The sequence below is a fragment of the Selaginella moellendorffii genome, unplaced genomic scaffold, assembly GCF_000143415.4.
Source record: "Selaginella moellendorffii unplaced genomic scaffold, v1.0 SELMOscaffold_19, whole genome shotgun sequence".
NCBI lineage: Eukaryota > Viridiplantae > Streptophyta > Lycopodiopsida > Selaginellales > Selaginellaceae > Selaginella > Selaginella moellendorffii.
In genome coordinates, this window is record NW_003314280.1 from 1,843,416 (window position 1) to 1,869,125 (window position 25,710).

General features: G+C 42.9%; 5 protein-coding genes across 7 annotated transcripts; 2 read left to right on the forward strand and 3 right to left on the reverse strand.

Moving 5' to 3' along the window:
• Positions 1-4,527: 4,527 nt before the first annotated feature.
• On the reverse strand, positions 4,528-5,297 carry LOC9651560 (zinc finger AN1 and C2H2 domain-containing stress-associated protein 16). Its single transcript, XM_002972540.2, has 2 exons — positions 5,161-5,297; positions 4,528-5,104 (listed from the first exon to the last, which is right to left on the reverse strand). Exons 1-2 carry the CDS (start codon positions 5,260-5,262, stop codon positions 4,628-4,630), a joined length of 579 nt encoding a protein of 192 aa, XP_002972586.2. The 5' UTR covers positions 5,263-5,297; the 3' UTR covers positions 4,528-4,627.
• A 50-nt stretch (positions 5,298-5,347) lies between these two features.
• LOC112347057 lies at positions 5,348-8,015 on the reverse strand. Of its 2 annotated transcripts, XM_024677252.1 has the most exons (10): positions 7,906-8,015; positions 7,799-7,846; positions 7,689-7,749; positions 7,548-7,637; positions 7,007-7,458; positions 6,858-6,950; positions 6,708-6,804; positions 6,544-6,647; positions 5,539-6,487; positions 5,348-5,474 (listed from the first exon to the last, which is right to left on the reverse strand). In XM_024677252.1, the coding sequence occupies exons 1-10, from the start codon at positions 7,978-7,980 to the stop codon at positions 5,437-5,439; spliced, it is 2,007 nt and encodes a 668-aa protein (XP_024533020.1). In that variant the 5' UTR covers positions 7,981-8,015; the 3' UTR covers positions 5,348-5,436. The 2 variants fall into 2 exon arrangements, with proteins under 2 accessions (XP_024533020.1, XP_024533021.1); XM_024677253.1 differs by lacking the exon at positions 7,689-7,749.
• LOC112347056 (pentatricopeptide repeat-containing protein At3g09040, mitochondrial-like) lies at positions 8,015-10,952 on the forward strand. The gene has a single exon (XM_024677251.1). It carries the CDS (start codon positions 8,101-8,103, stop codon positions 10,801-10,803), a length of 2,703 nt encoding a protein of 900 aa, XP_024533019.1. The 5' UTR covers positions 8,015-8,100; the 3' UTR covers positions 10,804-10,952.
• LOC9651561 (deoxyribodipyrimidine photo-lyase) lies at positions 10,755-12,958 on the reverse strand. 2 transcript variants are annotated; one of them, XM_002972541.2, is made up of 9 exons: positions 12,482-12,958; positions 12,028-12,377; positions 11,748-11,976; positions 11,531-11,688; positions 11,427-11,463; positions 11,305-11,363; positions 11,168-11,249; positions 11,043-11,114; positions 10,755-10,994 (listed from the first exon to the last, which is right to left on the reverse strand). In XM_002972541.2, the coding sequence occupies exons 1-9, from the start codon at positions 12,887-12,889 to the stop codon at positions 10,857-10,859; spliced, it is 1,533 nt and encodes a 510-aa protein (XP_002972587.1). In that variant the 5' UTR covers positions 12,890-12,958; the 3' UTR covers positions 10,755-10,856. The 2 variants fall into 2 exon arrangements, with proteins under 2 accessions (XP_002972587.1, XP_024533022.1); XM_024677254.1 differs by having other exon boundaries at positions 11,305-11,463.
• Positions 12,959-21,437: 8,479 nt separating this feature from the next.
• Positions 21,438-23,000, forward strand: LOC9651562. The gene is made up of 5 exons (XM_002972320.2): positions 21,438-22,126; positions 22,183-22,257; positions 22,314-22,556; positions 22,635-22,706; positions 22,765-23,000. Exons 1-5 carry the CDS (start codon positions 21,442-21,444, stop codon positions 22,950-22,952), a joined length of 1,263 nt encoding a protein of 420 aa, XP_002972366.2. The 5' UTR covers positions 21,438-21,441; the 3' UTR covers positions 22,953-23,000.
• The last annotated feature ends 2,710 nt before the right edge of the window (positions 23,001-25,710 follow it).

Genomic DNA, 25,710 nt, shown 5'->3' on the forward strand with positions numbered 1-25,710 from the left:
TATATATATATATATATATATATATATATATATATATATATATATATAAAATGAGAAGATGGTTTATTTGAAGATTTGTATTCCTTACTAAAATAAAATTTAATTATGGAAGGAAAAGTGATCCTATGCAATTTTATCTTAATATTAATGGTCATCCAACAAGCAAAATCATTTTCTGCACCATCATTCCAAGATTGTATTAACACTTTTACTATTGCAACTAATGTTGGAGATTATTGTAATTGTGCATCATTGGTTTGGCTCCAATTTTCTTTAAATGGTTTCCAACATGGTACTTATAGCTTCAGAATTGGTACTTTAGGCATCTTTTTAACAATTGGCTGGTTCCATGGAAGCACACGTGATGACTTTATAGAAGCTATAGAAGATTTATGGACAATATGTTTAGCTTATAATGAAGGTGGAGGAGTGGTTCTACTTAGAGATGGATCTTTTATGTTACGGGTAGAACATGCTCGAGATGAGTTAAAAATATTTTCAGAAACTATCAAAGTAGATAATCCTGAGTTGCCTACTAAATGCAAAGATTTATCTTGATTGTATATGCCTTTAAGCCTTTAATTTAAACATCACTTTAATTTTTATTTTTCTTTCCAAATGATTTCTTCTTTCCTGAGAATTGAGAGAAACAACCTCCTATTGTATCAACTGCATTGGCAAGTGAGGCCCCTATGCTCTGCCACCCATCTCACTTGAAACTTGGATGCCACCATAGTCAAGCTTGGTCATTGTTTCAACCACAACATCCAGCTGCACATCCAGGAGGTTGTCTTAGTGTATGCTAGAGGGTTGGAAGTTTATACTTTGCATGGCTTGATGACCAGACCATCTCGCTCAAGCTCTATCTAGAGTAGTCTTCACTTGAGGTGTCAGAGATGTCATCTCATTCATCACACTAAATCAAATTCATATTAAATTTATTATAAGTGAAAGGATAAAATTCTATCATATGAATAAATTTGATATATCTTCCTTTCACTAGTTTACAAATGTCAATTTTCGAGTCATGAAGAATACACAATTTCAAAAATGCTGACAATTGGCTATAGATCTATTTTCACGATCTCGGGAGCATGGAATCCAAATTTGATATGTCCAAACAGCAAGCATGGTAGTGTTGGAGTTGCCTAGGCAAAAGCTTGTCAACTGTGTCGAATTGGGTATGGTGATACCTTTCCATAAACACAGACATGTGAATAAACATACCAAAAGTACTAGTTTTGAAGTTGACATTTGGATATGAAAGATTGTTAAAGCTTTTGGACAAATTGTTCTTAACTAATGGGTCTAGAGTCACTAGGCTTCCATAAGGAACTCTAGCATCACACTATAGTTTCAGTGAAGAGGAAGACGCTTACCATGGGCGAAATGTCTATCCCTATGGAATGACCATTAATATTTCCAAATCCAATCTCCACAAGTAAAGCTTTTTTAATCTAGCAAGGCCTTCTACAAAGTTGTAGAAGCTAATTTCAAGTTGTAGTTATTGTATCTTTTCCAAAATGGATTGTGTATACTTGAAAACAGATTAGTTTCATGATAGGAAGAAAAAAAAAAAGGGGGCATAAGGCTTAAAGATTTACTCATGCTTTAGTATTGCTTAACAACTTTTGTGTCATTTTCCTCATTCACAAACAACATTGCTTGAAGTGTGTGGTATGGCTTTAGTTTAAGTTGGTGAATAAATCCCACCACCTGAAATGCAAAATGAATGGAGCTATAATTTGCTTTATAAGACAATAATTGATCACCTCCCAAGAAACAAATGCTCCACTAACATCATTCTTTGTGCCATATGCAATTTCCCAACTATACATATGGCTTCCAAAGATGACCACCTCATCTGGCTTTTCTGCACTTTTGATCTCTATAATCAAGGTTTTGGAAGTTGTAAGTTTCATCAAACAAAACTATTAGAATTGGTATTACAAAGGCTTGTTGAGCCTGCAACAACATATTATATTTGTTAGCATAATACTAGGGTAAAAGTGAACATGAGAAACTAGGGCAAAGCAAAAGCTTGTACCACCGAGAAAGGGGGAATAATCAAACTTGCCTTGATTGACCTATGACACTAGCAAATATTCCACCACATGGCATATTGCATGGCAAACTCTTTTAAAAATATGGAAGCACAAAGTTAGTGGGAGTACTAGTGATCCAAACAAATCTCTAAGGACCTAATATGTTCCTTAGTCCAACACATATGCAATTTTCAATTAATCTCCTCATAATAGAATTCCTTGCTCACTAGAAAATTTTCCCAGCCAAGAAAAGGTGGCACTTTGTTCTTAGCTCCCAAGATCTAAATAGGTTTGCAACTATCCTTTGTCCGCTTACATCTAGCAGATTGCTTAGATCTACCAGAATTGAGGCCAAGAGGTGCTATTTTATGTAGATTCCACTACATTGTGCCTAGATGAGAATCTAGTGAGCTTCAAGAGAAATAAATAATGAAATTGCTCAAGGACACCCTATTGCTAGTGGTTAATTGTGAGTTACAAATAAAACTCTCTAAAACACTCTAAAAATCATGAGAAATAGAATGCAATCTCAATTTTCCTCACTACTTATTAATATCATACTTTTAAACACTGTTAAACACTTCAGAAAGGGGGTGAGCCCAACCTAACCCATCACCCTTCTTTTTACAGCTAGTTCTCCACTGATTTATTCTAAATCTTTGCAATCTTTTAGTGTAAATTTTCCTCCCACAACTCCTAGGGAATATCTATGCATCTTTATGTCATACCTTAGATACCATGTCAATCAAACATGACTTCTTCTTCTCCTCTAACTTCTTTTAGCACTATCTAAACCTTGGAAATAGTCGAAATCATATTTAATTGACATGATGTGTAGTGGAGATGCATGAATATTCTTTAGGAGTCATGGGAAGAGAATCTACACTAAAGGACAATAGAGATTTAGAGCAAATCAACAAAAGAGCCAATTATAAAAAGGACGGTGATAATAAGGAAGGGTTAAGTTAGGCCTCACCTCCTTTATAAAGTGTTTAATAGTGTTTAAAGGTGTTTAAAAGTGTTTAAAAGTGTTCTTAGAATGATTTTAGTAACTAGTGAGGAGAATTGTGAATGTTAGTGAGATTACACTTTGTTTTCATGAGATTTAGAGTGTTTTAGAAAGTTTTGCTTGTAGCTTATGGTCGGCTACTACTAACAAAGCATCCTTGAGCAATTTTGTCAAACAATCCTTTATTTATTTCTCTTGCAACTTGTTAGATTCTCATTTGGGCATAGTGTAGTGGAATTTATGTAGTATAATGCCTCTTAACTTCAATTCTAGTAGAGACCTTGTTAGATCTAAATAGCTAAAGGATAGTTGCAAACTTATTTAAATCTTGGGAGTTACGAATAAAGCACCACATTTTCTTGGCTGGGAAAAGTCTTAAGTGAGCAAGATTTCCTAAATCTTGTTATAGGGATGGGAATTGTGTGTGCATCAAATTAAAGGGCCCATGTGGTCCTTAGATATTTTTCTGGATCACTAATACTTTAATTGACTTTGTGCTTTTGCATTTTTGAAGGAATTATGAGTGTTAGTGAGATTTCACTTGGTTTTTCATGATCTTTAGAATGTTTTGGAAAGTTTTGTTTGTAGCTCACGATTGGCCACTAGCAATAAGGCATCCCTAAGCAATTTCATTAAGTAATCATTTGTTTATTTCTCTTGTAGCTTGCTAGATTCTTATAAAAAAGTATATAGACTTTAAGAGTAAAGAGATATGGGGAGCCAAAGGTGGTAGTGAACAAGCAAGAAGTTGAAAAGAAATGAGATGAAAAAATGGTTGTATAGAAATAATTTCCTTAGATACAAAGATTCTCAAAATGCAAGGTGAGAAGGAATTTGCAAGGCTAGCAAAAGAGAATAGCTAAAGGAAGCCAAGTGAAGCTAAAATGGCTAATAAAGAACTTATGGAGAATGTTATAATAATAAAAGAAGTAACATGTACCACCTGAGGAAGGGGGAATAGTAAAACTCACCCTAATTGGCCACGTCACTAATAGATATTTTTCCATATAGCCAATTGCACAGAGAATTTCTTCACTAACTTTAACACTTTTAAATGCCTTTAAACACTTTAGAAAGGTTAGTTTAACCCTTCTCACCCTCTTTTTTATATCCAACTTTCCCACCAATTTATTTTAAATCTTTGCTATCTTTTAGTGTAGATTCTCCTCCCAGAACTCTTAGGGAATATTTGTGCATCTCCACATTACATATTAAATACCATGTCAATTGAACATGATTTCCACTCTTACCAAAGTTTAGTTGAAACAAATTTTTGGATGCTAGATTTGGTGGGGTGGTAGGGATTGCTACTATAGTTGTGGCAAATGGTAGATGGAGGAAAGTTAGTGTTACAGAGGGAATCCACATGATTTTTCCTCCAATGTGCTCATTGAGGAGGTTCATAGAGTCCTTAGCAGCGACATGAGGACTACAATATCTTTGAAGGGGGAGCCAGCGAACAAACTTAGTATATTAAACACAAGATTAAGCTAATTGAATTTCTGATAGAATAGGCCAGTATATTCACACATATTCCAAATATACCCAACAAAGGAGTTTTTTCTTGGCTCTACTAGAAAATTCTCGGCCACTTTGAAGAGGAGCTCTTGCTGCGGCTGTTGCTGCTGCTCGTTCCACACTCACTCCCTGTCCTGATCGACAGAGCTTGCAAAAACCTGGAAGCCAAGTCACCGCCACCACCACCATTCCTTCCGGCAACACTGGAGCTCATAGCTTGGCATGCGTGATCCGCCGGGAACCTGTGCTTCATGCAGGTGTTCTTGCTACAGACCTTGCAATGGAACTTGTTGGAGAAGGTGAGAACCTCTTTGCATCCTCGCACGGAGCACTTTGGTTTCTTCATCACGCGGTCGTAGTTGCTTGGGTCGCAAGACGTTTGGAGGTGTCTCTCGATTGTGGAATTGGGATCCTCGCCCGCCACCGTCTTGACGCCCGAGGCACAAAAGGGGCAAACGATCACTGTCGAGTCCTTGGCGCCCGCCTTGGGGCATTCGTGAGCTGTGTAGGATCGATGATCCAAGCAAAACACCTAGAAGAAGAGAATTTGTTTGGAATCCCCTGATCTAGGAAGCAAGAGAATTTTACCTGTGAGCAGGCATCGCATTTGAAGGGCAGGAAATCGAGCTGCCCACACGAGGAATGGCTGCAGTGCTTGCCGAGATTTGGAAACGCCTCCGTGCCCCCCATAGAAATGATGCAAATGAAGAACCCTAAATCGCGACAGTACTTTTGTAAGTATACCTTTCACGCGGTTAAGCTCGGCTTCTTGGAAGCATCGCAAAAACCATTTCTTTGAAACTTTCTCTACTCGAACATACGAGGAGCGTCTAGAAAAATCGCTAGATTTGCACGTAATCGAGTTTATGCTCTCACATTGTTCTCTTTGCCTCTGAGCTTGTCTGGAAAAAAAAAAACAAAGAAAACAGAGTTAGCTGATCGAACCGGAGAGATTCATCCACATACCAGACTGGGCGAGAACCGCGGACCATCCCTGAAGCTTGTACCTCGGAGGCTTTTTGTTCTGGAAATCCACCTGCGACTCGGCAAGCTGGGCTTTGTTCATCGATGGCTGCATCGTTGCCTTCTTCCTCACCACCGGGATCACCACTCTGCGCTCTTCCAAGTTTGGCTTCCTCGTTGGTATGCATATAGTGGCTTTCTTCCCATCCTCGGCAGCTCTCTCGTCGGCTTTGATCATCGTCGCTTGAGGAGCATGTCTTCCTTTCCACTTTGGTGACAAACTTTGCTCCACCACTGCTGCGCGTCGGCTTCCCTTCCATGGTGGCGACGAAGTTTGCTCGTGAGTGATTGCTGCCTGTTGAGCGTGAAAAGCCCGTTCTCTTCCTGTTGGCGACGATGGTTGCCCGCACCCTGCTGTTGCTGTGGCGAGCTGAGCGAGTCGGCCTTTCCCTGTTGGCGATGAAGATTGGTCGCAAGCTTGGATGTGTCGTTCTCTCCAAGTTGGCGACGGAGGTTTCTCTAGTGGAATGTTGTGTCGCCCCTTCCACGCTGGCGAAGAAGGCTGCTCGGCTGCTGCGGCGAGCAGAGCGTGTCGTCCTCCTCTCCATGTCGGGGATGAGGATTGCTCGTGAAGCCTGGATTTCTTGAAGGGGCCCCGGGAGACGGCTCTTTTCCCTTGCATTTCCGACTCAAAGAGTGGATTCTCTCTCCTGTCGAACTCGTCACCCGTTACCTCGCCTTCTCTAGTCGGCTCCTCCGTTGGTCTTTGATATGTGGATGGAAGCCTTCGTTTGTTTTCGGTGGCTTTTGCGGCCTGCGTCGTGTCAAGATGTTTACTGTCAGGAGGAGGTTTAGCTTGGTTGGGACCTTGCAGCTGGAGAGGCCTTGCGGCAGAGACTTTCTTTGATATGGTGCAAGCTCGTCGCTTCAGAAACGTAGGAACTTCCCGAGGCTGCAAAAAGATGGTTGTAATTGTTTGTTTTCATGGAAATGTCAAATGTTTCTTGCCTTAGGCGGGGTACCATTATGGTGACTCGGTCGATCTTCGATCTGTCGAGTCGATCCCCCATCGGCAGGCTCAATGTTGTCCGTAAGAGCGGGAGGAGGCTTTGCTGAAAGCAGCGTATTGTTAGAAAAAAAGAACAAATTATTAAAAAAAAACATTTTTTCACCTTCAATAACAAGCTTTTTACTTTCATCGTCGCTCGCAGGTAGACTCACAATCGGAGCTTTGCATTCTTGGATTGAGAGCAGCTTTTGGACAAGAACCTGCGCACACAAGTTCGAAAATGAAAAAGTCAGGCTACTCAAGTCATACGTACCACGAGGTTTGTAAGTTCTCTTGTTGCAGAGATTCGAAACTCGTTGAGCTCGTGGATAACGTTTTGCTGGTACTGTACATGCTTTTGCAACTCCTGAAAGAGATGGAAAAATATACAAGAATTCTCGGGCGGCAAAAAGTTCAAAGTACCTGGACAAAAGTTTGATTCGTAGCAAGAGCGGTTGACTTTTGGCTTGCGAGAACCATGTTGAGCAACTTGACATCGTCCTTCTCTGGCTTCTTCTTGTTCTTCTGTCCAAGCTGCAATTTCATCCTCTTTTTAACTTTCTTACGCTTGCGCTGCTGCTTTTCTTTTGCCAAGGCCATCTCGGACCACGCCTTTTGCATTTCAGTCTCCAGGTATTGCAAAAGATTGGGGCTCCCCCTCAGAAACTGCATATCACAAGCCAGGTCTGGCTTGTTTTTCATGGTAGGAGGTGTCGACGTCGTCTTCTGCGAAAGCTGCTGCGTTTGAAGTGACTCTAACCGGCGGATGTCCTCGTCGAAATTGTTATCCCCGTCGTCACCATCGTCATCGTCATCGCCACTGCTTGAGGTCGAACAGTTGCTTAAGATATGGCTCTTCTTCAACGCCAAAAAGTCTGCATTGCAACGATCGAAGCATGTCAAAACCACGAAGAAAATACAAAGAAAAGATCGAATGCCAAAAAAAGGAGAAAATGCGCACTACCTCTACGAACTTTGATCCTGTGCATTGCTAACTTGGCAGCTACATCGCCATCTTCACTCCCGAAAGCTTCTTCTACCTCCACACTCCGACCTGTAGAACCCGTGTAAAGAAAAAATCATGAGAACCGCTAGGATGAATTACCAGAAGAAGTTTTTGTTGGCCGAGACCAGTCTTTAGATTTAAACGCCTTAGATCTTGCTTCCTAAGAGAAGAATTCTTATTCAGGTGAAAGACGAGAGAAAGAAACGAACCAGTTCCGCAGCTGTGAGCTTGAGCGTCTTGAGATCGCGCACAGTGTTCTAGGTAGAACAAAAGAGCAGGATTTTCAAAGCGAAACAAAGATTTTCAAGCTACTTACGTCCCAATCCGGCCGGTGCTTGCGCGGCACAGAAGATCGCACATAGATCCCACCCGCGGCGCCTCGAATCACCATAATGCCACATCGGCCGAGAGCCCTAGTTCTTGTTCTTCCATTCCCTGCGCCAAGAGCGCCAAGAACACTCTTAACGGTGAAAATATTTCCAACTCAAACTATACTTTTAGGGCTCTTCAAATGCCTGGGGAAATCGAGCGATGGCGCGGCTCCAATGCGCTGCCAATAGCCGTGGATTCCTCTTCCAAGGCAAGTGTGAGCTCCATTCTGGCGGATTTGAAGGCCTCCAGGAGATTGCGCGATCTCGAGCGGGGCAAGTCGGTTGCGGCCGATGCGTTCCGGCAAGGGATGGATTCCAATCTCTATGTTGCGAGCAGCCTCATCGGCTTGTACGCCAAGTGTGGAAGGATGATCGAGGCGCAGCGCGTGTTTGACGCCATGGAGCATCGCGATCTCGTGGCCTGGAATGCGCTCATCCTGGGGTACGCTTGCAATGGGGAGTGTGAGACCTCGCTCGAGCTCTTCTCGCGCCTGTGTAGCAGCACAGAGGTAAATAGCTGCGTCCCGGATTCTTGGAGCTTCCTTGCCGCGCTTAAAGCTTGTGTGCTCTTGACAGGACGCATGGAAGAACACGATGGAAAGCTTGGAGTTTTGGAGAAGTCCATGGCCTTGCATTGCCGGATTGCGAGCAACGGCTGCGAGGAGATCATCGTGGCCAACACCTTGATCGATTTGTATGCCAAGTGTGGAAGCATGCCAGATGCTCGAAGAGTCTTCGATGGATTGGAGCATCGAGACGTTGTCTCGTGGACAGCCTTGCTGCTCGGGTACGTCGAAAACGGGCAAGGCAATGCTGCTCTTGAGTTGCTACCGATGATGGAATCTCACGAGTGTTTTCCAGATGCCCGGCTCTTCGTCGCCGCGATCAAAGCTTGCAGCAGCCTTGCGGCGAGCGAACAAGGGAGGCAAGTCGACGGCATGGTCGTGAGCATGGCGGCCCTGGAGAAAGGCATGGCTGTCCACTCCAGGAGCAAGCTCCACGAGTCGAGCAACATCTACGTTGGAAGCAGCCTTGTGGACATGTACGCGAAGTGTGGCAGCATGGCGGATGCCTCTCGTGTGTTTGGACGGATGAAGCAGCGAGACGTGATCTCCTGGAACGCTTTGATTCTCGGGTACGCGGAGAACGGCGAAGCCGAGAGAGCTCTGGAGCTCTTCGTGGCGATGCAAGCCGGTGGCTGCCCTCCAGATTCCCGGACGTTCGTCGCCGCTCTGAAAGCTTGCTCCAGGCTCGCAGTGACGGCCGACTTTGGCGACCAGAGGCACGGCAAGATGGAAGTGTTGGAGAAGAGCATGGCGTTGCACTCTCAGGCTCGGAAAGCTGGCGGCTGCGATTCGAGTCTATACGTCGGAAGCAGCTTGGTGGACGTGTACTCCAAGTGTGCCAGCATGGGAGACGCTTCGTCCGTGTTTGAGAAGATGGCGCAGCGGAATGTGGTCGCGTGGACAGCTCTGATACTCGGCTATGCCGATAACGGGCAGGAGAGGCTGGCGCTGGAAACGTTTCGGTGCCTGCGGGGCGGAGGCGTGGTGCCGAATGCCTTGACGTACGTCGCTTGTCTCAAGGCTTGCAGCGGCCTTGCGAGCGACGAGGAGACCAGAGAACTTGACGGGAAGCTCGTGAAGATGGTGTCCTTGGAGAATGCTCTGGCCGTTCACTCGCAAGCTGCGAGAGACAACTGCGACAGGGATATGTTGGTGGCGAGCAGATTGATCGATGCTTACGCCGAGAGCCAGAGCATGGATGACGCTGCGAGGGTGTTTGCCGGGATGCCGGACCGGGACGCGGTGGCCTGGAACGAGCTTATGCTGGGGTACGTTGAGAACGGTGACGGGGAGCTGGCTCTGGAGGCGTTCACGGGCATGAGACGAGACGGCTGTGTTCCAAACGCTGGGACCTTTGTCGCTGCTCTGAAAGCTTGCATCAGGATCTCGGCGAAAGAAGAGTGGCAGAAAGTTGACGGGTCGGGCGTGAAGCTGCGAAGTCTCGAGACGGGCATGGCGATACACTCTCACGCCGCGGCTCAAAGTCTCGACTCGGACGTGTACGTCGCGAACACCTTGCTCGACATGTACGCCAACTGCGGTGGAATGCTGGAAGCCGAGAGAGTCTTCGGCGACATGCCACGCCCCGGGGTGGTCTCCTGGACGGCTCTGATATCCGGATACACCGAGAACGGGCAAGGCAGGGTGGCGCTGGAGCTTCTCTCTCGGATGGAGACCCAAGGCTGCCAACCGGACGCTCGGACGCTTGCGATCGCGTTGAAGGCCTGCGGCAGTGTCGGGGCTCTGGAAGCTGGCATGGCGATCCACGGCGACGTCTGCAAGCGGGGGCTCGAGAGCGATACAGTGGTGGTGACTTGCTTGATAGATTTCTACGCCAAGTGTGGGAGCATGGCTTCCTCCCAGCAGGTGTTTGATGCGCTTGCTTCCAGAGACGCAGTGGCCTGGACTGCATTGCTCGCCGGGTACAGCCGCGGAGGGGACGCCGCTCTGGTGTTCGAGACCTTCCACGAGATGGTCGACGAAGGTGTCAAAGTCTGCGGCATGGGATTTCAATGCCTTCTGGCCGTGTGCAGTCATTCCGGCCTGGTCGACACTGGGAGGCTCTGCTTCGACGCGATGCAGTCCAAGTACAAGGTGAGGCCCGGCCGCGAGCACTACCACTGCGTCATCGATCTTCTCAGCCGGGCCAACCAGCTCGAGGAAGCTCTGGATATGGTGGAAGCTATGCCTTTCGAGCCAACGTTTGTTACGTGGACGACGGTGCTGAGTGCTTGGACTCGGATCCAAGTTAACATTCTAAAGTTCTCTCCTGGCTGAAGGAACAAGAACTCGATCTTACAAGCTAGAAAACATAGGATAAGGCTACTACATCACCTCTTTCGACGCTTCTTCACCTCGGCGACAAGCTTGTTCACGTACATAATGTATCCATCCACATTGAACTTACGCTTGCAGCCTTCGTAGTTCATGTAACGTATCTTGCCAAATATTGGCCTCTCTTTCCAGCCCTGAAAAACAAGCCTGTGAGAAAGAGCCTGTGTATTTTGCTCGCACACCTGGTCATGAATGCCACATATGGACCACATACAACCAACGTAGCCATTTGGATCTCTTCCATCCAATTGATACTGCAACAAAGGCTTTCTCTATGAAGAACACAAAGAGAGGGGGTAAACAATACCTTGTCGTTGAAGTAAATCGCAATGGCCAAAGCGTCCTCGGGACTTTCCGTCCACTCCAGTATCTTCTTCGCCCAGTACATACTGCCAAAAAACAGTGCAAAAGGAGTCATAAATCGAGAACTACTTTGGAACATACCGCATAAAACCGTGCATTTTCCCACGATGAACCATCTCTAGCTGGGAAGCGTTCCATAGCTGTTCAGAAAAAAAATCAAAGAAAGAAACTAGTAGCCTGTTCATTGAATTCAAGTCCCTTACTTTATCTTTTGTCTTCCCATCTTCAAGCTGCTGCCTCCTGGAAAAAAGAAGCACCAAATCTGTCTAAGCTGCAAGCTTTTGAAACGACCCTAGAGACAGCTTACGTGTAGATATGTTCTCTTTTATCATTCGCATGCTCAAGCAAGGAGTTCCGGGCCCATTCCCACGCTCCCTGGATGTTGTCATAATTCGGTTGATAGTAGCAAAAATTGTCAGACAGCTCCCGCCTGATTATTAGTTCCTCCAGAAACGAATCCACAGACTGGGAAAAAAGGAAGAAGGAATCAAGACAACGAAGCCATCAAAAGATTTTGAACGAACCTGCATATGTAGCTTACGAGCTTTTCGAACCTCAAATGCGCAGCGTTGAGGAGAAAGCTGGCCGTAGTGAAAGTAAGGGGAGAGGTCTGATAAACGTTCAAGTTTGGACGGGTCATTTCTCTCAGCGCTGTAACGTTGAAGTCTAGAGGACAAAAAAACCGCTAACCGTTCAAGAGCTATATCTTCGCCTGGTTCACACCAGTCGACTTCAGGAACTTCGTCACCAGCTCTGTTACATCGCAGAGAAAATGTCAGCGAGACCTTTTCTTGACGTCGTTACCTTAGAACTTCATCTATAAGAGAATCCCAATCGATCTTCTCTTGTGCCACCCCAGGCCAAGGCTTTGAGAAAGGCTCGAGCGTTGGAAAGTCCACCAAAAACTCTGGAAGCTGCCTCTGGATTTTCAATCTGATAGTACGAGCAGCGTATTCCAGTTTGTCCGAGGCAATCCAAACGGGAACAACATTATGAGCATCTACCTCGTGGACGGCGGTGGTAGTGTCTGCCCCGAGTCTGCTTACAACACCAGTTCTCCAGGTTCGACCAATCCTCAGAGAAGAAAAATCAAGTACGAGGATGGACGCGTTGCATGCCTCGACAAATGAGGGAATCGTGTCTTCTGGTCGACCCTGCAGAGTTAAAACCATGGAAACGTGAAAACAAAGAGAGAGAGATCTAAAGCACCATTCCAGGCATGGAAACAAGAAAGTTCTCAAGAAAAACAAAGGATTACCCGTAGCAAGAAAAAAGCGATGCCAAGCTTGTCGAGGTTCTTCTCCACAACGCGCAGGCCCCGAAGAAGAAATCCAAAATGCCGGGCTTTGGCTTCCAGAAAGCTCTCCACCAAATTAAACACCACGGCCACTGGGGTATCTCTCTTCCTGGCCTGCTCGGCCGCGTAGAGCAAAGCCCAGTTATCCCTGGATCGCTGATCCCTCGACATCCAATACACCACAGGACCGCTGTGAGATTCATCCCCTTGCCTTAACACGCGCACTCTCCTGGGATTCACACCGATCGACGATCTCAATCCCTCGCCTAGGAATCCACCGCCATCGGCGTCCAATTTCGGCTTCTTGGCTCCGGCGGCAGCAGCATCCAAGGCGCCAGCGACCTCCTTCTTACCCGAGAGCTGTGACATTTTCTTCTTGCCGCCTACATTCCAGGAGCCAAGCGCATACCTTGAGAACTTAGGGCTCTTGCGGATGGACACACGTGGCAGGCTCTCAGCCCTTCGCGCCATGCTTAGCCTTTCATATTCGCGCCAAACATAAACCACTACCTTAAAGGCTTTGCTTAACGAGTACGCTCCTGCAAAGTTTGGTTTTGATTCTGCTGCTGCTGCTGCTGCTGCTGCTGCCGTGAAGAATTTTGATTCTGCTGAGCCTGCCTCGCCAGGATTAACATGTTTTGGATCGCCAACTGGAGCGTCTCAGCGAAAGCAATGGTTCCTGACGTCATGTTCTCGAAGTTCTCGGCCGGAAATCCTCGGACCATTCTAGGGACTTCTGGAACCAGTTTTCCGGCCCAGCACCGCCCTGTTGGATGCCTTGCATTTGTTGGTCTTGTGTATGTTCTTCCACTGGCCGCCTCAGTCAAATTTAAGAAAAAAAAAAAGATTCCGTTAGGCCACGACTAGCAAGAACAGTGCTTCCACGAAGCGCTTCAAAAAGCTCACTCTGACGCACGAAATCGACCATCTTAGTAACTTACCTGAAGGTTAGTGCAGAGGTAAATCGCTGCATCCCGGACTCTTGGATCTTTCTAGGACGCATGGAGGACAACGGATGGCAAGGTTGGAGTTTTGGTGCTAAAGCACCCGCTGGAATGGTTTGCATCGGAATCGAGCAACAAGACTCCCCGGAATGGACTCCAGCCTGCTCGATGTGCTCCATGATCCCCCCTATAACCACGCCCTTGTTTCCATCCGCCAGGCAGTCCACATCGATCTCGGAGGAGTCTGTGAGATAGTTATACTTATACCACCAGCCTGGGTCAACTTCGACCGCTGTCTCCAGGTACTTCTTGAGCTTGTCGTTGCTGTAAGCAATCTCCATGGCCTGTCCACCAAGAACATTGGAAGGATGCATGGCTGGTAAGACATGTATGTGATAAATTAATGAAGCTAACACTTTATCACAGCTATAGCATGATTTACTTGCATGCTCACCTCTGCACTAATCAATTGCTATTTATATTAAGGTGTGCTCAAATAAGCTATAAGCAATGAGAGGCATTTATGAGAGCAATTTAAACACCATACTTACATTAAAGCACATTGCAATCAAATACATCTCCAAGTTTTGAGAATACGGAAAAATGGAGTGCCACAAATGATCATAATAATAAAAATCTAAGCTAAATGACACAAGAATGAAAACAAAAACTTCAAATCTATTATATAAAATAATATGGTATTAGTGTTTGTTGGCAAAGTGAGGTGTCATGCCCATGCATATATGGCATATCAAATATTATCCACACAATCACATTTTGATTACTTATATAGCAATCTAAAAGCATAATATTTTTGCATTAAGTTAAAAAACAATTCCACCAAAGGTTTAAGAGAAAAACAAATTCAATCTTTATAGCTTTTTTTTATCTAGGGCACTTTTGATTTAACAATATGTTACAGCCAGCTCTATCGACCTTGACTACAAGCATGACTGCTCATGTCTTGATATACAGCATGATCTCTAAGGCCCAGGACAAACAGTATTGAGGATGCTCAAGACCAGCTTGAGGGTAGCCTAGGGAAATGCTGCTTCTTGTTGTATATGCATTGGGGCCACCAATTGATCCTCTGTGTTTGCCAAGATCCAGTGCACCTCATTTGAAATCACAAGATCAATCTAAATACATTCTAGCCATTAGATCATTTAATTCTGTTAGAATATGCTTTGGCTGTTTAAGAAAATTATAACATATTTATAACTTAAACACAAAATAAATATAAATATATATTCAACTATTATACTATATGAGGTCTAAATGTATAGCTATAATGCCGTATATTAATATTAGTGTATGGCTACAATGCTATATACTAATATTAGCATAGTGGGATTTTGATGGCCATCAGACTGGTTTCAATCTAAACACTCCTATATATAAATTAAGGTTTTTGAGCTAATTGCATATTTTTATATTCCATTTTTATATTCTATGCAATCATATTGGTGGAAATGAAGGGCAACTTTGATTGTCCCTAAGGAGTGTTTGAATTTGAGATTTTGTTTTAGATCTAGCTTTTACATTGTCTAAATCTCCCTTTCCTTATAGCTTTTTCAATTTCTTCTTTTATTTTATTTTTTCCTTTTCATTTATTTATATGGCAGAGTAGTAGCCTCCTCCTCCTTTGACTCTAAAGCAATAATTAGTACAATTGCTTAATAGTATGCAGTTGTAGTTGAATAATCAGATTTGGTTAATAACAACATTCATGGCGTGTAGTACAACTTCTTTTACTCTTGCTGCTAATCTTTGTGTTTAGCTGAAATTCTTTCATGGGAATCTTGGGGATGATGTGTATCATTGGTTCGATCATTTTATGGTGATTGCCACATATCATTCTTGGGATGATACTTAACATTTATGTGAGTTTCCCATGTATTCTCAAGGGATAACATTGTAATAATACAATGGTTTGAGTGTAGCCACTTGTGAGGATTGGAACATTCTCCCAAATGATTTTAAATGCCTTTTGGACATGCTAACAATTGTGATGATGCTTTGTAATAATTGTATCATCTTCATTAAAGTCCATTTAAGTCAGTGATGCAATTTGATATTTGTTTCTGAAGTCTTTTACTTCATGCAAAACTAAATATGTTTAAGCGGATCAAATTGGGAATGTTATGACTAGCATTTCGTCAAAATTTTGTAAGACTTATGCATGCACTTGTTCTATCCACCCTTGATGATGCTTTTCACTTGGCACAACATTATTGTAAGCAACCAAAGAAAACAAAAGAGAAGAGAGATGATCCATAGGGTTTATTCATGTGAGACACAAAATCCCTAGGCCCCAAAGTGGAGCCGGAAAGGGTGCCATGTGGTAGTGGCCGAAGCAAAAGCCCAAACGGGTGTAACACGTTTGGACTAAAAGCTCTAACTTGGAAGGTCAAGAGCGGGAGTGGAACTCCCAACAAAGTGCTCAAGGAGCGAGCACGAAGCGAGCAATAAGCAAGGCTCCAAAAAGGGACCCAAAAAGAACCAACACATGACACGTGGAAGTGTCCGAGGTGGACCCCAGTTGGAGTCCGAGATGGACCCGAAGTGGAGTCTGATATGGAGTCCGAAGTGGAGTCCGAGATGGAGTCCGATATGGAGTCCGAGATGGACCCGAAGTGGAGTCCGAGATGGAGTCCGATATGGAGTCCGAGATGGACCAGAAGTGGAGTCCGAGGTGGACCGAGACGGAGTTCGAGATGGACCCGAGATGGAGTCCGAGATGGAGTCCGAGATGGACCCGAAATGGAGTCCGAGATGGAGTCCGAGGTGGACCGAGACGGAGTCCAAGATGGACCCGAGATGGAGTCCGAGATGGACCAAGACGGAGTCCGAGATGGAGTCCAAGATGGAGTCCGAGATGGAGTCCGAGATGGACCGAGACGGAGTCCGAGATGGAGTCCGAGATGGACCGAGACGGAGTCCGAGATGGAGTCCGAGATGGAGTCCGAGAAGGACCCGAGATGGAGTCCGAGGTCGAGACCAAGACCGGGACCGAGACCGAGACCGAGACCGAGACCGAGACCGGGACCGAGACCGAGACCGAGGCCAAGGCTGAGACTGAGCCCAAGCCCGAGCCCGAGTCCGAGTCCGAGTCCGAGTCCGAGTCTGAGTCCGAGTCCGAGTCCGAGTCCGAGTCCGAGTCCGAGTCTGAGAGGGTGAAAGCCCAAAGCGTTCATCTCCCAGACCCTGGGGGGTTTGGTGAGCTCCAAAAGTATAGTAAGGGGGAGGACTGCAGTGGAGCCAGTTTGGCCAGGAAAGGCCAGTTTGGCCTAGGAAGGCCAGACCCAGTGTTGGGTGATGAACTGACCACTGGGAAGTCCAAGACTAGAGTGAATACAGACCGACAAGTGGGGTAGCGTGGTGAAGTGTTCAAGAGCCGGCTCTAGTTCCCCCGGGAGATCGACTGGCTGATGCTCCCAGTCCAAGTGTGGGTGGCACTACCTACTTGGATACTAGGCGTGGCTCAACGGAACCTCGCTCTAAGCCCATGGCTAGAGCACCTAAAGGTGGAAGGCGGGGAGAGTACCCACGGGGCTCGCGTAGGCCCACGGTGTTTCAAAATGTTGTCCCGGAGTCCCAAATGGAGAAAGGAGGAAAAGCAATCCTCTAGTGTGGTGACTAAGGATACAGTCACATGGTGAGGAAGTCCCAGAGGACCGTGGGACTTAGTGGTCGGGCCTGTGGGCCTCGATCCAGTGGCAGTGTTGGCAAACACGGCCAAGGGCAGAAAGGGACTTAGTGGGGATTGACAGAGGGATATTGGGGAAGGCTATTCCCCTTGTCGGTGGGCATCCTAAGGATGCTAAGGAGTGGATCTGAGATGACCACTCACGGATGGTTTGCCTAGTCTTGGAGAGCCAAGACTGTGATGCAAGTGGTAATGGACTACCAGTGTGGCAAAGGTGATTGGGCATGGCCTTAGCGTAACAAGCTGCCATGTCGGTGGTACCTTTGAGTGTCGGTCATGGGATCGGACACGTGGAGCACTGGGACCAAGTGCAAATGTTGAGTGGCATGGATGCCATTCTCGGGGCTAGCAAGTCCCAAGTCCTGAATTGGACTTATGGAGGTTGTGAATGAGACTCCTCCAAGTGGTCGGAGGTGTGGTTAAGTGACTAAAGTAGAAATGGAAAATTCAGTCGCTTACATTTTACTTGGCACAACATTATTGTAAACAACCAAAGAAAACAAAAGAGAAGAGAGATGATCCATAGGGTTCAAATATAAAAGGAAAGGGCCCATAAATAAGAGTGCACCCCATTTTTCAAATTGATTAAGGGTTTTGGGATACTTGTGGTTAAATGTCCTTAGGTTTGAATAGTACTAGGCTGGGCAACTTCCCGAGAAGTCCAAATTCAAAAGCTTACATTTGGTATTAAAGAGGTCTCAAGTCCGACTCTGTTTATTGGCTAAGAAAATCGCACTATATGTTAATTGACATCTGATAGGTTTAGTTTGCTCTAGTTGGGCTTGACTCGAGGGGTAGAGTGTCAAGAGAATGGGGCTCTCAAGAGAGTTGTGGCTTTCAACTTTTGTTCACGAGGGCATAAACTTGTAGGGAAACATGGTGGATTGTAAGCAACCAAAAAGAATAAAAGAGAACAACTTGAAAGAAGATCCATAAAGTTCAAATATAGAAGGAAAGGTAAATAAGAGTGCACCCCTTTTTTTTAATTGGTTAAGGGTTTTGAAATACTTGTGGTTAAGTTTCCTTGGGTTTGAATAGTACTAGGCTGGTGACATCCCAAGAAGTCCAAATTCAAAAGTTTACAATTATCAAATATCACCTCTTCCACTTCTTATTACATGTCATTCAACTCCACTTTCTATAAGAGATGATCTTGTTCCAATAGAGGTTGATACTACTACTATTTGAGTTCAAAAACAAGGGCAAGCATGTGGTTATGGCCATGATATCCATTGTTGAATATGTGATAAAGTTAGTCACACTTATCAGCATTGTTGGTGTTTTCCAAATTAGTAACTTTTATTTCTTGAGTGAAGACCTTAGCATCAACAACATTTTATTAGTATTGCTATAGTGGAAGGTTTGGACACCAAGATGCCTTTAGGAAATGAGAAGTCATATAAGTAACAAAGGGTCTTTGCATAAATAAGTCAATAACCTTTTTATCTTTCTTTCGGGAATATCATCAAGGGGTTCATTTGGCACTAGTTCATCCAGTGTTTACTTTCTAAGCTCGTTTTTATAACAAAAGCTTCTCTTTGTGGCAGTTGATATAGGCTCCTTGGTTTTACCTTGGAAAAATCCTTGTATTAGATCTTGAGTGTTTGTCAAGTTCTTCTCCGGTTCCCATGTTGTTTTGTAGAGTGGAAATCCTTTATACTTTACATGGAATTTATTCACCTCACATTGTTGTCACTTGTTCTTGCACACATTAAGGATGGCCTCGACTTCATATTTCTCGTCCCCTTGGATAACCTTAGGTAAAGATTTCATTTAGTCTTTGCGAAGTGGGTCTTCAAAGTATAATTTAAGTAAGTTCACGCGGAATACAAAGTTCATCTTCCCCATCTCTTAAGGAAGTCAAAGGTGGTAAACCACCTTACCAATTCGAGCTTCAATCTCATAGGGCCCCATAAACCTACTTAAAGAACTCAAGATCAAATAATCTCTAAAAAGATATTTTTTTACCTTTGGGTCAATTTCTAACTAAACACACTTGGTAACTTTATACACTATCCTCATATCCCCAAATTAAAATCAAGTTATAAATCAACAATAATATATTGGATATTAACTCTACCATTGGCACTACCCTTCTACCATTGAAAGTCTATTGAGCCATTGAAAGTCTTGTAGAACTTGGCATGGTTAAGTATTATGGAAAGTTATCCACAATAAAAGCATTTATGGTGAAAAAACTCAATATTTGGAATTTGGTAAGGGATTCCTTGAAACAGGCTCAATAAATGCAAACTAAATATGCAAACTAAAAGTGCCAAGACATAGAGTTTCAACTTGGGATGAAGGTGTGGCTAAATACCAAGAACTTATAAAGTGTCAATAGACATTTGATAGGTTTAATATCACTCCTTGTAGATCTCACCATCTAAAGTTTGACTACCATTATATTCTATAACACTAGAGAAGAACTAAAGAATATGGAATGGAGGAGGTGTCAATTGTTACATAAATATATCTAATGCCAAAGGTTAAGAAGGTTATTTTTTATGAGTTAATTTCTCATATCAATTGCACAATTCAAAGAATTAGTGCCAAAAACAATGGATGTTGCTCTAGAATGATTAGGAGTTGAGCTTAACATCTCACATTTATGTGCTTAGACTTGAATTCTTCAGCAATGCTATGTTTGTGGGGTTGTTGAGGTTATTATATGAGGTTGTCTAGGTTATTATATGGGGTTGTCAAAGTTGTTGTGTGGGGTTTGCTAGTCAAGCTAAATTTACTATTGTGGGGTTAATATTACTCATATAAGCTAGATCTATAGCTTAATTATCTTGAACCCAGATTCCATGTCAGAAGAGTGGCTAGTTGAGTAAAGTTATAGAGATTGAAAGTTTAAAAAGAGTAAATTTCATTCCTCAAATGTTGTTGTTGATACTACTATACCACCAATATCAATATTAAACTAACATACATAACTAGTTAGAAATGAGAAAGTTGTACAATATAGGTCTTTTATTTTGAAGGGTGTGCAAAATAAAATCAAGTTAGCAAAGGAGTTGAAGTGCATAATCATAAGGATAAATTATATTAATGTGATGGCTGAAAAGTTTGTTGTCGTGATTGAGTTATCAAATAATGCTAAATATACTATCTAAATCTATGAAAATCCATCATGTATCTGCCTAGATTTCACACAAAGAGAGAATAGGGGAAAGGTATATTTAACTTGCAAACACATTTATTACATTTTTATGCAAGATTTAAACCAAGATTCAGCTTCAAAAGTGTTTTTAGATTCCTTTTAGTGTTTAGATCTATATTTATATTTGTATTTTATTAGTTAAATTTATTTGAAAAAATAGATTAAATCAAAATTTGAAAGATGAAAAACTTTTACTTCCAAACAAACCAATGTTTTTCCAGTGTTTTAGAACTCAAAACATAATTGTGCTTGATTGATCCTAGAAGAGGAAAAAAAGTTACAAGCTCATCCCACTTGAAAACCACACACTAAGCTCACTACCTTCCCACAAGCTATATTGCTCACCCCATGCTGCTACCACCACCGCACAATCAACAATTGCACTTAGAAGTCAAATTCCTAAAAACTTGCTGCCACTTTGTTGGTTTTCACTGTTAGACTTGGTAAGATCAAGCTTTGAGATTCTTTCTATTATATGGAAATTTTATGGTCTCACTTGAAGCTTGCAAGAGAGTAGCTCACAGGCTCAATCGACACTCACCGATATGCTGATACAAACGAAGGTGGTTTTATTTCTCTTGAGTGAATTTGTAACCCAGCATGAAAGGCAAAGCTTTGCAAGCTTCAGGATGGAATTTTAGTTACCATGCTCAGGATGACTTGGATAGACAGCTGCTTCGTTTGAAGAGATTATCAAGTCTCTGGTGGTGGTGACTCCAGGCCTTTGGCTCAACTCCGTTCTTGCTAAATCCCCCCGTACCAAGCATGAATGGTGTGAAGAAACTGCTTGATCACTGAGAAGCAATTAGAATCTTGCATCATGCAGATCGTTTACACTGACTGTGAAGTGTGAGCACAAGAAATTCTTGGAAAAAGTCACAGCCTCTAAAGATGAGAATTCTTTTAGGGTTTAATGCAGTAGGCTCAGACACACAAGTGCAAGCGGAGAATGTTCGGGCCGCTGATTCGCGCGTGTAGGAGCATCTACCCAGCAAGCAGGAGCATCCACACAGCAAGCGCGAGTTGTAGGAGCATCTACCCAAGCATCCTCACAGCTGGCAGACCACAGACGGACGAGGCCTACAGAGAGTATGGAGACTTTATGTGGCTGGTGATGCTCCGCCTAGACAACCGAGTCCTCGGCCAAGTTTATCGGGCGCTAGGCGAAAGTGATGGCGCCACGGGCTGCTTCCAGGCGAATCTCCTAGACCAGACTCTCAAGTACACCGAAATCGTCAGCGGCGAATTCCCCCCTGTTAAGAAACCACTCGGGTTTGACGACATAGGCGACTACCCCATCCCATATACACACATGATCAAGCTCGTGGACGACGCCACGAAGAATGCAATCCGCTGCTGCCGTGGAGAGCCACCCATCCATCACCGCACACAGGAAGAAACTCGCCTCGTGTACGACTTTTGCCGGAATGTTGCCTGCCGAGCCGAGAAGGAAGTCTTCTCCGGTGAGCCAAACGTGCACGAGTTGCAGGAGCAGGCGCGTGCGTTTGCCGCCGAGTGCTATGCCGGCATCTTTGGTCTGCAGTCCACAAACCTCACCTCTCTTGTCGATGTGCGCTCTCGATCATTTGCTACACCTGTCGTTCCACGCACTTTCTTCTCCAGCGATCCCTTGGGGAAGTGTCTCAGGAGCCTCGAGTTGGCGCAGGAGGTGGCTGATGCCGGGGGACTGCCGGAGTTCCCTCATCATGGAGGTCTCGTCGCTCTCTACAACTTTGAAAAGAAACACGCTTACAAGCTGCTGCTAAACTGCCACAAGTACAAGAAAGGTATGGCTTCGATCCTGCCTGGAGTGTTTTACTTGTTTTCTTTCTGTGGCATGCAGGATATGACGAGCGCAAGCTCTTGTGGTCGTCTTTCGAGAACCAGCAGTTCTACACTGTGGATGTGCAAGTGCCCGGTAATTCATTTGCAGTTGTTGTTATCTTAATTTTTTTCTTGCGTACTGCTGTACAGGTCTCACGTCGCTGGATCAAGTGAGTGTTGTAAAAGATGGACAGGGCATGCGTGTTTCCACGGAGAAGGACGTGTTCCGCCCAGAGAGGCTTCCAGTTCCTCCTTACGCCGACGTCGACGGTGCAATACATAATCTCCAGGATGAGATTCTCACCATTCGCCTTCCCAAAGGGGCCTCTGCGCTCAAATGGACAGCTTCAACTGTGCCAATTGACGACCTCGACGAGACTGAGCTGAACAAGAGTATCGATCTTATGTTTTTCTTTTTTTGTTCTTTTTACCTCTACTAATTTCCTGTTTTTCTCTTCTTCTCTGCTGTAGCCAAGAGGCGATCCATCAGGGCAACTACAGCAGATGACGAGCATCACCACATTCTTCGTGTCGAAGTTCCAGGTATGTCTCTGAAAACTCTCGTGTTTTCTCAAGAGCTTCTGGCTTGTTGACCGTGCAGGCTTGTCGCGAGAGGAAGTGATTGTGGACTGTGCAGGGCCGGAACTCATCGTTAAGACCAGCGGCAACGTCTTCAAGCAAAAGAAGCTTAAGCTTCCCTCTAGTGCTGACTTGAAGCAGGCTAGAGCGTCTTTCCGGAACGGCTTGCTTACCATTCGCGTTCCCAAGAGTACAGAGCTACAGAGCTAGCTTTTTAGTAGTGCCTACTATTTATGTCTGTTCTCTTGTCACTTATAACAGAATGGTATTGTTATATAAAGAGTTTAATTTCTCCAGTAGTACTTTGATCACTTAAACAAATAGAATCTGGCCTTTTTACAAAAGTCAGAGTATCGAGCAGCAGGAATTTTCTATGTTAGAGAAAACAGCAAGGATTGATTTCTATTGGTACCATATGCCTTGCTCAAGTCAATTGAAGCCAAAAATCAAAACTTAGTAACTTGATCAATTAACAATGTTAGCATTTTTCTTCTCCTAAATGGCTTGCTAATGCAACAAATTTCCTTTTGTAGCCAACAGAGTATTCACAAAATAATAAGCATTATTTATATAAAATATATAATCTATATAAATAGGGTATGTTAATTAGGGTTTAAACCATTACTTATATACAAAAATGGAAAGACTAGATTCAGTCCAAAATTGACAGTCCATATTATTATAATACTATAATTAACATATTACCATATATAGACACACACACACATCCTTTTAGATAAGAGGATGGTGTAATGTTTGTAAATAGATATACATAGATATACATATACATATACATACATATATATATACATACATATATATATATATATATATATGTATATATATGTATATCTATTTACAAACATTACACCATCCTCTTATCTAAAAGATGAAAAAGTTGATGATGATAAGTCAAATGGAACATCTAAAACTTCTACTAAACAATTATAAATTTTCACAAGAACATGAGTCAATTACAAAATTTAAATGAACCAATTGCAACTCCATATATAATTGCCAAATATTTGAACCAACCTTGAAATTATAATTATGAATTAAAACAAGCCACTATAGTTTATAAAGCACCATTGGAGTAAACAATACCTCTCATCTTTAAGTTTGCCTACTGACAATCCTCCAAAACCATTATTAACTCAAACTTATGACCATAAGTAGAACTGCTTTTACATCTTCCCTTTGATCAACATTTAAAACCTATGTTAATTCGGACTCATGACTTTTGTTTTCATTCAACACCACATATACGAAGTCAAATTCACTATGTTCATCCTCAAAATCTTTTTTATCCCCTTGAAGGAAAAAAAGTTTTGAAACACTGGCTTCATTTGAACTTATCATGTTCATCTTCATTCCACCACCTATGTTCAGCTTCACTTCACTATCACATTTGTTTAGCCTCATTATGTTGAGGTTAGATGTTCCATTTGAATTTACTATATTCATCCTCACTCCATAATTCATATAATTTATCTTTATTCCACTATTGTATCCACTCATCTTCACTTTATTATTATCCATCCATCCCCCCCTCCTTCGAAGGTTTTTTTTTTTTAAAACATCAAAGTAAAGAGGAGAAAATAAAAAAAAATTGAGGAAGAAGAAAAAAGTGAGCTTGATTCAAAGGTGATTGATTTAGCCACTGAAGTTTATGAGATTTTGGTGGTATATAAATGAAATTTGTAAATATCTCAAGATAAAATGGAGAAGTTTGCAAATAAGTATTGTTAATTTCAAGAATATAAAGTGGGAGATTTTGTTTTCGTGTGAGCAACTTGTCCATTAAGTGAATGGTTTGTGCTTTTATGAAGTGGGAAAAGTGATAAAATTTCTTATAGATAAACTAGTCTATATGAAGTGTTAGAGTGCATTGGTAAGGTGGTTTATTGAATGCAATTACCAATTGGGATGAAAATTCATTTGGTATTTTTATATTAGCCAATTAAAAAGTGTACTACCTCGGAATGAAGGGTTTAATGCTTCTTTAATATATACAGTTATGGAGGATGGACTAAGAGTTTAAGTAAAGTTCCCCAAAAAGGGTGATCATTAGTACAACTTATCCTTGGACAAGGACATTGTTAGGGTGGAAGAATTGTTAGGTACTAACTTTGACTGTATAGTCAATATAGGTTAAAGGGAAGTTTAAGGGTATAATGTAAGGAACTAAATCTACTTTTAAAGCTTGTGTTTATAAGCCATAAATTTTTCCTTTCCAATTTACTAGTTTATCTTGTCTATCTGACCACTACGGCTTTAGCCTTAGTTAAATTCCCTTGTTAAGGTTTCTACTTATTGTATTAGCTCCTACTTGGTCCTACATGGTTTTAACAATACACTGCATGAACAACAAAGTGTTAACCATCCATCCATAGATTGGTATCGAAGTTATTTTTCAATTTGACTCTTATTGGTAGTTAAATATATTACCACTTGATGTTATCATCGAAAGGTCCTAAGAGTGGGTCTTCTTCAAAGATTAGCATCTCAAGAGGGAATGACTTTTCACCTTAGTTCATATATGAACATGTTAACAATGTGGTGAATAGAAAGGGGCTAATAAGGGAATGACTTTGGGATTTTAAAAATAGTATAAAGTTTTCTTTAGAGAGTTAAGGTGTACTTCATAAAAGCATTTAACTTAATAAATTAGATATTATGGTTATAGTAAACAACTATAGTTAGGATCACGTCCTAGACAATAAAGGATTCATAAGATTATCCTTATATAATTAAGGATGGTGTTTAAGAATTTGAAATTGGAGTTAATAATTGTAGGAGGTCAAATGTGGATAAGGACAAAGGTCTTTGAAATGGTAGTTTATTTTCTTAATAGATGCCTGAGGATGATCTTTATTTTATAGGGATGGATCTTAATGATCATTTATAGTTGGTGGTGTTTTCAATTTTTATTCCATACTTTCTCCATACCTACCATGATTTTTGTATT

What these genes read in the sequence shown, in the direction of transcription:
- LOC9651560 (XM_002972540.2), bottom strand. Translation starts at nt 5,262, where the DNA reads ATGGGGGGCACGGAGGCGTTTCCAAATCTCGGCAAGCACTGCAGCCAT. An exon ending in AATGCGATGCCTGCTCACAG is followed by an intron (nt 5,105 to 5,160) that starts GTAAAATTCTCT and finishes CTCTTCTTCTAG; the next exon opens with GTGTTTTGCTTGGATCATCG.
- LOC112347057 (XM_024677252.1), bottom strand. Translation starts at nt 7,980, where the DNA reads ATGGTGATTCGAGGCGCCGCGGGTGGGATCTATGTGCGATCTTCTGTG. An exon ending in AGCACCGGCCGGATTGGGAC is followed by an intron (nt 7,847 to 7,905) that starts GTAAGTAGCTTG and finishes TGTTCTACCTAG; the next exon opens with AACACTGTGCGCGATCTCAA. An exon ending in CAGGATCAAAGTTCGTAGAG is followed by an intron (nt 7,459 to 7,547) that starts GTAGTGCGCATT and finishes GTTGCAATGCAG; the next exon opens with ACTTTTTGGCGTTGAAGAAG.
- LOC112347056 (XM_024677251.1), top strand. Translation starts at nt 8,101, where the DNA reads ATGCCTGGGGAAATCGAGCGATGGCGCGGCTCCAATGCGCTGCCAATA.
- LOC9651561 (XM_024677254.1), bottom strand. Translation starts at nt 12,889, where the DNA reads ATGTCACAGCTCTCGGGTAAGAAGGAGGTCGCTGGCGCCTTGGATGCT. An exon ending in CTTATAGATGAAGTTCTAAG is followed by an intron (nt 11,977 to 12,027) that starts GTAACGACGTCA and finishes GCGATGTAACAG; the next exon opens with AGCTGGTGACGAAGTTCCTG. An exon ending in CTCGTAAGCTACATATGCAG is followed by an intron (nt 11,689 to 11,747) that starts GTTCGTTCAAAA and finishes CTTTTTTCCCAG; the next exon opens with TCTGTGGATTCGTTTCTGGA.
- LOC9651562 (XM_002972320.2), top strand. Translation starts at nt 21,442, where the DNA reads ATGTGGCTGGTGATGCTCCGCCTAGACAACCGAGTCCTCGGCCAAGTT. An exon ending in CTGCCACAAGTACAAGAAAG is followed by an intron (nt 22,127 to 22,182) that starts GTATGGCTTCGA and finishes TGTGGCATGCAG; the next exon opens with GATATGACGAGCGCAAGCTC. An exon ending in TCTTCGTGTCGAAGTTCCAG is followed by an intron (nt 22,707 to 22,764) that starts GTATGTCTCTGA and finishes TTGACCGTGCAG; the next exon opens with GCTTGTCGCGAGAGGAAGTG.